Source organism: Phalangium opilio, unplaced genomic scaffold (genome assembly GCF_054372755.1).
Source record: "Phalangium opilio isolate 3A_F unplaced genomic scaffold, DU_Popi_V2 ptg000079l_1, whole genome shotgun sequence".
NCBI lineage: Eukaryota > Metazoa > Arthropoda > Arachnida > Opiliones > Phalangiidae > Phalangium > Phalangium opilio.
The window spans coordinates 5,973,615-5,986,596 of record NW_028324187.1 but is presented as its reverse complement, the minus strand read 5'-3'; the positions used below and the strand labels follow the sequence as shown (position 1 = coordinate 5,986,596).

The window sequence follows — 12,982 nt, the reverse complement described above, 5'->3', positions numbered from 1 at the left end:
ACCGAGTAGTTTGATTTACTAATTCCGGTTCGGTAGAAGTACATCACATTTTTTTTTTTTTTTTTTTTTTTTTTTGCTCCAACGAAGTTGCCGAGCTAGGGCTTGTACAGCCTTACAGCTCCAAATATAGGATAGATAATGTCAGATTTAGAGAGCCACTTTTGTTTATTTTTTTTTTTTGTTAAGGACGCGAGATGAATGTTTACCTTGACATTATTAGTTGACAAATATGTTTATTTTATGGGCGTAAATAACATTTAGCCTTGAAATTCCTATTTGAAATATCCTTATTGGAGTTTAGTGCCAAAAACGCTAGATTGTCCTTGGTTTGTTTGTCACTATTTAATTAGTTAGGCTTAAGAAAACCAGTTTTACCACTTAAGAAAAACAAAGACAACGATCATAACTCGAAAATTACGGATTTAAAAAACATTTTTATTGATATTTACAAGATAGAAAAATTCAGTGGAACAAAATTCATAAGATTCAGACTAGATTTATGTACATGGCGGTGAATGAATATTTACAAGGCGTTTTAAAAATGAAAAAAAAAAAAAAATAGCCTTCAGGCTGCTTCAATCAAAGTAGAGGCATTCGCAAATTCTTGCTTAACCTAAGCTTTTCTAACCTAGATACTTAAAAAGCATTTCTAAAACGTTTTCAACCGTATTTCTCGGGCTATCTATTTTTACCATAAAATTAACATGGTTTTTATTGAACACAAGAAAATGTTGCGAGGCAAAAAGGTTGTCACGTGTCAGGGAATTTAAAAATTGACCCTTAACCTATAAGTTCGTGTAAAAAGCGTGAAATTTTATAATTGCGCCAAAACAAAATGGCTGAAAAAGCCTTAGTGAAATAGTTTAACATAATGAACACCCGCCTGCGGAGTGCAATAAAAAATATTAATTAAAGTTAATTAGATCTTATTAATGAATTATGCGATATTATAAAGGGGATATCATAAAATTAATATGGCACGTGATTCATTATTCAGCATTTTTTTTTCTATCAACCCTTTTTTTGAATTTTAAGATAAGAAGTATTGCTTCACTGTAGTTTTAAAGGTTGCCCTACATCCGATCCGTCGTTATATTACCCTGAGAATTTCGTTGTTCAAGCTTCTACCTTCTTAGCATTGCTTAATTTAATCATTTAGAGTTCATTGGCACACATTGACAAAGTTTAAAAAGTGCTCTCTATACTTGAAAACCAGTTATTTCACCGTTTAACAACGTAGTTTTTTATCAATTGTATCAGAGCGTATTCCGTTTTAGCTATCGCGTTTATTATTTTATTTATTTTTTGTACCTTTTTATCACCATAAGTATAGTACCACTTAGAATAAGCAAATTGTTCGTGATTTTTTTATAATGTTCTCAAAGTGGTACCATATCTTAAGCTGGGGGGACGTCACGTGGTTTTATTTGGACCTTACAACGTCATATTGGGGTCGCGGACACTGCTCTTAGTAGTCCATCAACATGCCATCTTTGATAGTTCTTTTGCGCAAGAATATGGGGTAAATTGAAAGTAGTACGACCAGCAGTAAGGTCAAGCATACGAGGGTTAATAAAACGTATTCCGTATTCTGGACACTTAGCAAGGTTCCAACGATGTACCCCGCTGTTCTGTTAGTGATTTGTAATTCGAGCATGTTTTGGTGGGAACGGGACACTATTCCGGATATGGTTGGGATAACGGAATGCCAAAAGTTAGCCGCCCTGTCGTACGTTTTCCTTGATTCGATGACCGCTGGTGACGTTGAGAAATGAACGATTTGACCGTTTTCTTGGTCGTATTCTGGAAGGGTTTCTCGCGAGCCATCGCCTTGGTTGAAACTGAAACTCCTGTAATTCATTTCAATTCAAATCATGATTAGTTTGATTCTACTATTTTCATCAGCGTACAATACTATTAGTGAATTATTAAGTTTTAAATTTTCTTACCCATTATTGGCGAATGATGCGAAGGCTTCAATCATTTTTCGACTCAATTCCAATTCTTCTCGGGGTAATTTGTTGTTTTTCTGGACCAATCCAAGCGAAAATAAAATGTCATCACCGTGCGCGGCGCGTAGAAATTGAGGGTGAATGGAAAAACTCGGTCTGTGGTCGAACTGGTACATGTAGACCTTGTTACCGGCGTTCCTATTGGACAAATATCTAGCGGCCATCTCCATTTGGGAGGTGATGTACATTGCCCCGCAGAATTCGATGTAGCTTTCCCTGAAGCTGTTGCCCCGGTTGCCATACTCGTGCGATGTTAAACCGTGAATGTCCTCGTGCGGGTTGACTTTAGTAAAGTCCCGAATGTCTTGGCGTAACAGATTGTCGAAATCAAGGCGGGTTAGTTGGTCATTGATGACTTTGTTGTAGTAAGTAGAGTTCAAGTAGTACAATGATAAGAGGCAGAGGGATCCTTCGTCCGAATTGAGCCCGATAGTTACGTCAACATTGGCCACGTTCCCTTTTTCTAAAGATTCCATCGGGTCCTCCGTTAGGAATGTACCATCGAGGGTTGGTCTCCATGGCATGTACATTGATTTCTCGAGGAGAGTCTTATAGGGTAATTCTCTCATGCATTTAACGATATCTTGACGGCAACCGACTTCTTGGGCTAAAGAGTTGGCCAGAACCTCAGGTTGGCTATCAAAAACCCATTTTCCAGTGGCGATACCGCTTTGTAAGATAGTACGGTTGAACAAACCGGAGTCGCGGTTCAAGGGACTGACCATTTGGGCCGTGATGCTCATAGAGCCGCTAAATCGTCCGAATAGGGTTACCTTCTTCTTGTCGCCTCCGAAAGCCTCGATGTTAGATTTGATCCACTTTAATGCCATTTGTTGGTCCCAAAAGCCCAAATTTCCAGGCGCGTCGCGGGTCCCGGTGCTTAAGAATCCAAAAACACCTACCCGATAGCTGATGGTAACGACAATGACGTCTCCTAAGACGGCCAAGTAACTGACATCGAATTGTTGAGGGATGGCATAGTTGAAACCTTCGCCCGGGATCCATACCATTACTGGTCTTTTATCGGACACGACGCCGTCGGGGATATAGACATTTAAAGCTAGGCAATCTTCGTTGTAGGCCATCGTTTCGTTGATGTCCAGCAAGGGACTCAGAGTTTCTTTCAAATGTCCGGGTTGCGGGCACGCCGGACCCAACTTTGTCGCGTCCCTCATCGCGTTCGGTGTATCGATCTCGACCGGAATTTGAAATCTAATTGGTTCAGGGGCATAGGGGACGTTCAGGAACTTCCTGACGTCTCCGTAAACGGTGTTACCTTTCGTTCCTCTCAAATAACCGGAAGTCGTTGAGATTAGTAAGGGGTCTAGGTTAACCCTGGACTCAACTACCTCGTGGTGGTACATCGTGGTTAAAAATATTAATATTAAGAATCGCGTCATTTTGTTAGGATGATTTACTTCCTCCTGGAGTTCTATCTTCAAGACTAATGTAAAAATCGTCGAGCCCTATGTTTTTATAGTGCGCGAGATATTCCTGGGGGACGAGTTGGCCATGGACGGCGTTTGATTGGTTCAATCACCGATACTATCGAAGGGGCGCTACTTTTTTATTGGGGGGAAGGAAATTGCTCTCGAATACTTTTTCCTCTTGTCTATCTGTCTACTAAACCTTACTACCGTCTCCCGTTCTCTCTAACTTCTGTAGTTTCGTCTCTTCAGGTAGCTCAACTTTCACAGGTAAATCCGGTGGGCTTCACTTTCCACCTCTCCTAAACCCAAGAGAGAGAGAGAGCGGGAGAGAGTAGCGTCTAGAGCTGTGACCCCAATATGAGAGGCTCCGACCAGAAATTAAATTACAAAATGATAACTTCCGTTAAAGAGGCACATTCTTTTATATTTATATTGTGATATACGATACCCTGATGACCATAGCCAAAATTAAAATAGAAAATAAATTTATTTGTTTAAGAAGTTTCCTTTCCAGGGATTAAAATCTCCTTCCTTTATCCATTTCTAAGATATCGTAATTTCTGCTTCTGTAAGAGATACGTCTAATTCATGATTTGAATATGTGATACCTCTAAATTAAATACTTGGGGTTACAACAATCAATGCTCAAAAAATTAAACCATACGCATGGTGATAAGAGTTGAAAGATTTCACTGCATGCGCTTATTAATTACGTAACCTCAATTTTAACGTCAAATAACCTTGTCAGTTACAAATTACACGTAGATTTAGTTACTAAAGGGTTGTATATATTACTAGAAATTACGTAATATAGAAAAATCTGGAAAAAAAAATTTATTTTATTTGATTTATTACGCAAGGGTATTTTCCCAGTTTTTATATTTTTTATTATTTCTAATAATTTTCAAGAATTGGGATAAATATTTAACTTGAAAAAATAATTAGTTTAATTGATAAATAGATACGTTAGTTTACTATAGATTATTAACATCCGGTTGCGACGAACCATTTTATAGTTTATCGGTTTGAACCTTTCGAAGGTTAAATAAACGCAGCCAAAAGATTACTTAGTGGAGAAGAAAAAATTACCCCGAGACCCTAAGTTTGCAATTACATCGGTTAAAAGATGTGAACGACCAATTACAAGGCTAAAGGCACAAACTCAAGGTTACTAGAAGCATAAATGATTAAAGATAATATGATCTACATAGCGTCGAACTCCTCTAATAGTGAATTTGTGGAATTTCATTCTTATCTATTTAACACAGTTTCAATTCATCTATGTTTTGTATTTACTTTTAAAAAAATCTTTCGATATAGTTTTGAGTGTTTACCTATTAAACTATATATATTTGTTATAGAAGTAGTTATCTGTTGTTCAAGTGCACTTGAGGAAATTGGATTTGCAAGCGTTATTATATGTAAAAAAGGTGACGAAACGTATCTTGAACCCTTATATGTTAATAACCGATAAGAAGTGTTATTACGTATTATTCCGGTGGTATCAATTGGGTTTTACATAACATCGGATGACAATGGGGTGGATTTCTTTAGGGAATATTATTTAGGGTTAATAATGAAGTATTTTAATTGATAAAAACAAATTATTAGGCTTGGAAATAAAGGGTATCTTTTTCGAAATGTTAAGAGTTATTCCGATGGTATCACTTGGTTTTTTCCACAACATCGGATGACGATGCGGGGATTTATTTAAGGTCTATTATTTAGGGTTATTAATGAAGTATTGTTATTGATATATTTTAATTGGTAAAACCAAATAAAACCAGATCTGTTATTAGACTTTGTAAATAAAGGGTACTAGCTTTTTCGAAATCTTAAGAGTTATTCTGGTGGTATCAATTGGTTTTTTCCATATCATCAGATAACGATGCGGAGATTTCTTCAAGGCCTATTATTTAGGGTTAATAATGAAGTATTGTAATTGATATATTTTAATTGATAAAACCAAATAAATATGCCTGTTATTAGGCTTTGTAAATTAAGGGTAATAGCTTTTGGGAAATGTATTGGTTTTCCCACAACATCGGATGACAATGGGGGATTTCTTTAAGCCCTTTTTTTAGGGTTAATAATGAAGTATTGATATTGATACACTTTAATTGATAAAACCCAAATAAATAAACCTGTTATTAGGCTTTGTAAATAAAGGGTATCTTTTGCGAAATCGCTATATTAAAGTATTTATAAGATCTGCCAGAGATATCGAATGAAGGGTTCTTTCTATCAAGTGATATTTCTTAACCCATATTTGTCGTATTAAGTGACGTATTAAGTGTAAGTAAGACGGTTTGTCCACGTGATCGAGTTGTTTTTATCTGATGGGTTAGTTCTGGTTAAACAATATTGGCTCTGTCTCACCACGAGTAGGTTCCACGTGAAATTTGACAAATAACTAGCATTGTTAACGTAAATCTTTTCACGCTGTTACGTAATGACTAAGTTAAGACTTGGTCATACTTGAAGATATTATATTACTTATGGTACGTCGTATTGAGTAGGGCGCCGAGATGGGATTGGGACCCCTATAGAGTGGCGCCAACAAAATGGGAGTCCAAACCAATAGATATTAATCATTGTGTTAATCCCTTGACCGAGAAAATTAATTAAATAGGTCAGATGTTAAATTATGTTTAAGTTATAACTTCTATCGGAGGATTCAATGTTAACACACGACTCGAAATATACAAAAAGTGGGTCGTCCTATTGCGACTTATTCCCATCTAAAGGACACACGATACCCACGTTTTGCCTTTAATAACTTTGACTCAATCCATCGTAGAGAATTTTCTTGGCATGTGTACTTTAAAATAAGGGTACTGTTCAATCTAAATGTATGATTTATGACATGACAGTCCAGTGTTGAAATTTTTTTAAAAGAAATAAGAAATGATTTAGTTATTTTTCAGAAAGATTTCATGTTTCCTTTGCAATATCTTAACATTGGTGTAATTGAGGTATCCAACTGGGATTGGTTTGTCACCAATGAAAATGAAAATATTTTGACGTTTTTACGTTGATTTATTGAATCTGACGACCATTTAAGATAACCCTTGGCCCCTTGGGTCTAAATAATTATATATAGTAGCCTCCTTATCTTCCTGGCGGGTACCTTAACCTTTAAACGGTATCAACGACCTTTCTTATCTTCAAATGGCAAACGGTCCCCCGACCCGAGTCTTTTAAGAAATGTGACCTCCAATAACCTTTAAAATGGTATGTTTTTCTGACCCATCACGCACGTAGCTCGGAAATTCAAAGTTCATCTCATCAATGCTTGAATAGAAATGCCCAAAAAATAACGTACTATGGGATGGAAGCCAGCTAGGAGCCCCATTGTATTTTGGCCCTCTGGTTTCGTTTCTTACAGGAAATGGCCCTGGGTGGTTTTAAAATTCGGGGAAAGGCCCATAGAGAGTACGTAAACACCTTTAGTAGAGTAGTTATTTGATGGATAGGCACATCATGAAGCTGGAATATAATGGGTTTCAAACTTCTTCCCTAGCTCAGTACCCTGTAATTTCCCTTTTTTTATTGCCCGGAATTTCTTAACTGCTTTCGCCTTTCAATACTAACCTAAATACCTATTGACCCGGCCCTTTAACTCCCATATATGCCTAAACTAAATGTTATGATATTGTAATAAAAATTAAATTAGAAATTTCAAATTTATAATCAGCCAATTGTAACCGGATTCCCTTTTTTGAGGCTCTCACTTTGGAGTGTTATAACTTTCGGTTTTGTTAGATAGTCAGGGAAATTCTTTGAATATGACATAGCCCTACTTCTTACCTTTACAACGATACGTTATAATTGGGGCTACAACAATTAGTGCTCTAATAATTAAGTTATATTTAAAATGTAACGTCAATTGAATTCTCACCATCCCAATCAAAACTTTAATTGCGCCTAAACTTTGGAGTGTCATAACTCGTGTTCTATAAGAGATACAGGGAAATCCTTTGAGTATGTCATAGCTCGAGTTCTGCCCTTTCCAATGATACCTTTTAATTGTGGCTGCAACAATCAGTGCTCTAGTAATTAAGTAATATTTAAAATATAGCGACAATTGAATTCTCCCCATCCCAATCAAAAGTTAAACTGCGAATAAACTTTTAAGCGTCATAACTCGTGTTCTGTAAGAGATACAGGGAAATCCTTTGAGTATGTCATAGCCCGAATTCTCCCCTTTAAAACGATGCTAAATTCTTGTGGTTACATTAATCAGGGCTGGAGTAATTAAGCAAAATTAAAATAAAACCATTGCGTCAATTTTTTGACGTTGAAGTGTTATATCTCTGGTTCTATAAGAGATAAAGGGAAGAAACCCCTTTGAGTATGTGATATCAATATACTTAGCTTCCCTTCTGACGAATCACTTAGGGTTACAAGCGAATCAAGGCTCTGAATTCCGCGAAAACATCTTTGAATGTTTGGATTTCCATCTTCTGTGATGGAAGTTTTACTCGGAATCGTGACGAATTTACGCGCGAAAAGAGAAGATAGTTTTTTATCTAAATGAAAATAACACCACTGTCAAGGAACTCTGGGTAAAATTGGTTGCTAAAAGATGAACGAACCTACATAACCTTGAAACGCGTTTCGACCTTTTATGTCACAAGTTGAAATTGAGATGAAAAATAAAGTCCAGAAATTAAATAGAGGTGGGTTTAATTTCGCAATAATGAGTTTGAGAGTGACGACGTCACTTTTTTGCCCACTTCAAAAAACAATATTTACTGTTTTGTAAAAAAAAATAAAAAATTTAATTTCTCAATTTATTTTAGGGATTCTTGACTTTTTATTTTTATAAAAATTATATTATAGATTAAATGAATATAGCCAAGCCTAGCTAATTGTTCAATCATTGAAGTATTTACCAGAAATAAAATTTCTCCCTTTATCTCTATTGAGAAAAAATATTTCGTTGTCGTTCCGAGTTAGTTACAATTAGATACAATTTCTCAAGATACTGATTTTTATCAGAAGGGTATAATAGAAGAAGGATGACACTCTGTATCTGGGCATCGCACCGTAAGGTGAATTCTATAGTTGTTTGGCACTAAATCCCCAGCAATCATCCCACAAACCTCGTCTTGACGTGGTACAAAATTCACAAGCGCGTCGTGCCAAATATTTAAGAGCTAATAATGATGAGGGAACTATTTATCGCGTATGTGATTCGTTTTAGTAACCTTGCTCTAAATGTTCCGATGTTGGGAAGAGTGACGTTACACTTACCCCGCTTTGTGGTACACTTCTCTCGAAGAGAAGTATTATATACTTCTGTTTTTATCTATTTTGATTCGGTGGTTCAGACGATATTTGAGTCACTCTTTAAGTGTTGTAGGCATTACTAGATTGCTAAAGCGGCTCAAAGAATAATTAACTTTCTTGCTTAATCAAAACTAAATAGTCAATTAATTGAATACTCTAATTAGTTTGTGACAGACTGAAGGATCTCTGTTAGTCATGAAATTCGCTACTCGCTTATTGGAAATTAACAGAGCTCTAGGCCTAATCGTGTCCTGAGGAATCCGAATAAATTTACTAGTCAATCCTTTTACAAGTCAGGTTAAGCTTTGTAATTCAATTTGGGTTGTTATTGTGAAATTTATCATTGATTTGCATTGCAAGTGTGTGACGCTTGATTGCAAATATTAACATAAGTTCAGCCCTTAGTTAAAGCGCAATTCTATTTTTCTTGGCGAGAAATTTCTTGTAAACCCAAGGGCGTCAAGTCAGCTAAGAAGAGTTGAACGTACTCTCGGTAGAAAGTCCCTCAGAGACCATGACCTACTTAAAACTAAAAACCATCCCCCCCCCTTTTTTTTCTTTTGGTTTTTTTTTACTTTTTTTCTTAACTGAGGCGTTAGTATACTTGTAGGACTATCACTAATTTGTTGGCTAACCAACTACTCTGGTTCAACTTCAGGACAATGCGTAGAGTACTTGGGTATCACGCTTACATCTTTGGGTGGCCCAAACGTGGGGTCAATTGTTTTAACACCGGATGCTCCGATGGGGTTTGGCAAAAAAAAGAGCAAAATGTGCCAAGGTCGACCTAGAACCTTTTAATGATTTCGTCTGGCTAGGGTTAATCGTACTAATCCAGACCAGACAAGGTTAAAATGTTTGTCTCGACTTACTATTTGTTTAACAGCGGGTAGAATAGTAAGTTCAGAGACAATAGTACTGGAATAGAAGATTGAATAGGTTGTTACGTCCAAATGCGAACTTTAAAGGCCGACCTCCAGCGAAAAGGGTTCTAGCGAACTGAAAACCGAGCATCGAGACTAACAATGAAGCGACCGTGCCGATTTTCGAATCCCCGCTGGGGCAAAAGTTGGAAGGGTTCTGGCTAACTGAAAGCCGTGCAATGTGGTTCTAGCGAACTGAAGATGAACAATAGAAATCCTTTTAAATTTATTTCCTTGGTTTCCCCTGAAGGAAATTCTCTATTGAGTATCTTCAGTTCGCTAGAACCACATTGCACGGCTTTCAGTTATCTAGAACCCTTCCACCTTTTACCCCAGCGGGGATTCGAAAATCGGCACGGTCGCTCCATTGTTAGTCTCGATTCTCGGTTTTCAGTTCCCTAGAACTCTTCTCGATGGAAGTCGGCCTTTAATTGTCAGTCATTTGTGACATAGGTCTTCCTGTGTCGGTATCGCCATTCGCCAAGCATCGATTCGAATCGCGAAATTGATCAGCCAATGAACTATTCATAATTATGTTCAAAACATTTCCCAGAAAAATATATTTTTCTAGAATAATAAAATAAAATCTATAAAAAAACCCGGATTTTTACTGCGTAAAAGAGAGTATGACGTCACTGCCGCGCGTCGTTGAAACTCAAAACCGAGACCTGTTCCTTTTTAAAAATAGACCAATCAATCCTATGCACGAATATAACTAGTATTTTGGCTGCATTCAAACACTGCTGATACAAGACGTGATAAGTTGTTCAGGTCTACGGCCACGTAACCTTCAAAGAAACATTTTCTTCAAAACAACATGTACCTTTAGGGGGGTAAAAAAATTCTAGTTTAAAGAGATCGAAAAGGAATACCGGGTAGGTAATAACTAATAATCAATCTAAGGTAAGCTAAGGTAGAATCGGGTTCAAGGGAGATCAACGTTAAGACGTAGCAGCAGCCTATCATGCAGCTGGCGTCACAAATCCTGAATTCCTAAAGGAAGGGTTTAATTAAAGGCCACCAAATTAGTAATTACTCTCGCTGCAGTTACACTGTTGCACTCTATAAATACGCCATGTAATTTCATAAGCCTAAAGTTTTAACTTCAAGAATGCAGGTATTAAGCCTTGGGCGAGAACAAAATTAGTCGCTTTTGGATGGAACCTCCTTAAGTTGTCAGAATCTTTTACTTTACTCTGGGGCAAATATGTAATAAAACCCATAAGTTCATGAGATATTTTCACCATAAGTTAGTCACTGGTTACAAACTGGAGCTTGTCATGACTCATGAAGTGACGTAGGTCATAGATTCGAGGTAAAGCGACGTCTGGTGACTGGGGCGCTGCCAAAGCTTAGTACATACAGACTAAATTGGAACTAGATGGACTGCAAAATTAACCACCGAGTGTAGGACTTCAATTCTCGCTTGTCGTTCTGCTAGAACTAGTTATCTCGAGCTGTAAGTCTCTCAGTAGCATTACGAATCGTATAGGAAGTGTCTTACTTATGGAAGGAACATATCACTTATAAACTTATGATAAACCGATATATTTAATCTATTCAGGCTATTTCTGGATAATTCATAGAATTTTACAGATTATTGCGTCAATTTCGTCGGCGCCGCAGACGTTCCCAATTGTTTTGAAATATATAGTTTTCACTATTTTAACTTAAGGGGTTAGAGAAAGTTTTCCCCCTGTCTTTTTGACTTTTAACTTCAGTGAAGTGTTGTTAGACTCTGTTTGAACTAAGTTATTCAAGTACAGTAGTTCAAAGCAGAGTGAAAGGCTAGACTTTACTTTTGCAAAGTTCTAGCAACGTACTTGGGGGAAGCGATATAAATACCCTCCTATTTTTTTTAGTGAAAGCGACGTATGCAATTCAAATTTCACAATTTGGGTTTTTTAAGAGAGTGGAAGCAGTTAAGCCTATTTAAATTCAAGGAATATAATATTAATCCAAACAAGGTCAACTTTAAAACTAGGCCCTTTTGCTTAAAAATCCAAGGGAAGGGAAGGGGGGAGTTAAAGTTCACGTTGGGGGTGTTTTCTGGGTCTTTTACAACACGTGACTTTGTACCAGGAAGGAAAAAGGATACTATACGTTTTCCCACGAGAAAACGGGGTCCGCGAGTAGACAATGTAAGACGGCTAACGTATCCCCGTTACATTGGTGGTTTGTTTAACATTGACCTTAAGTACCTTGCTATTCTACCTCGTACCCACGCATCTTGGAGCGCCAGGTTGAACCAGACAGTAGTAACTATTATGCCCTAATAAATTTGCGCACCGGCAACTACAGTACTTACCAAGCTAGTGAATTTTCTCATGGATTCGAGAGGCACCTTAAACCGTTTTTTTAGTTTAAAGTTTTCAAAGGGATACTGTATGCCCCAGGTATTGCAACCAAACAAACTCTCGCTAGCGTTTGCTAGTTTGTTTTGAAAGAGGCGGTTCATTATCTCTTTAGTCAGTCATCGAAAGTGGAAGGACTTTTTTAGATATTTCTTCCTTCAACTTGCGAACCTGGCTTCAATCCAGATAAGGTTCAATGCGGTATTAGGTTAGCTTGATACCCAGGGAAAGTTGGCCCACCCGGCCTCCGCTAGTACGGTGTAGCTTAGCTAATCGAGACCGCCCTCCTTGAGACATTTCTTTCGAAGTGTCAAAGAGATACAGGGAAATAAGTTTTGTATGTCATAGCCCTATTTCCTCCCTTACTAAGTACTTGGGGTTACGACAATTATGGCTCAAGTAATTAATCGGAATGTTTATAAACATCCTCTATAGTCTTTGCTGCTACTACAAACTTTCTCGTGACGTCACACACTCCTATCTCTTACCTCGGTTTTGACCACCATATCGGAAGTCGTCAGCTCAGGCCATACAATTTAGACTATAGAGAGCTTTCAGATGGGATAGTAGCGCGTCACACCCTCCCTGCAAGTCTCACCGCTGTTCTGGTAGCCATATTGGGGGGGTCTCAGCTTCATTCCTGCTTTAAACCCCCCAATATGGCAGCGTAAATTATGTCACGAGACTCGGCTCAGTAGTGCGTCACACTCTCCCAAGTCTCACCGCTGTTCTGGTAGCCATATTGGGAGGGTAGTCTCAGCTTCATTCCTGCTTTAAACCCCCCCCCCCGCTAATATGGCGGCGTAAATTATGTCACGAGACTCAGCTCCTCCTCCAACTGAAAGCTCTCTATAGCAATAATGACGTCACATCTCCGTAGCTCCTCCGCTTTCAGTACCACTCTCTCTATAATAGCGTAACACTAACTAAACCATTCTGTATAACTTGATCATAACACCCTCGTAGAG

At 37.7% G+C, this 12,982-nt stretch overlaps 1 protein-coding gene across 1 annotated transcript; it reads right to left on the bottom strand.

The window, feature by feature from the left end:
* Nucleotides 1-414: 414 nt before the first annotated feature.
* LOC149654432 (fatty acyl-CoA hydrolase precursor, medium chain-like) lies at nucleotides 415-3,665 on the bottom strand. Its single transcript, XM_089845954.1, has 2 exons — nucleotides 1,950-3,665; nucleotides 415-1,850 (listed from the first exon to the last, which is right to left on the bottom strand). The coding sequence occupies exons 1-2, from the start codon at nucleotides 3,410-3,412 to the stop codon at nucleotides 1,469-1,471; spliced, it is 1,845 nt and encodes a 614-aa protein (XP_089702080.1). The 5' UTR covers nucleotides 3,413-3,665; the 3' UTR covers nucleotides 415-1,468.
* Between the last annotated feature and the right edge of the window lie 9,317 nt (nucleotides 3,666-12,982).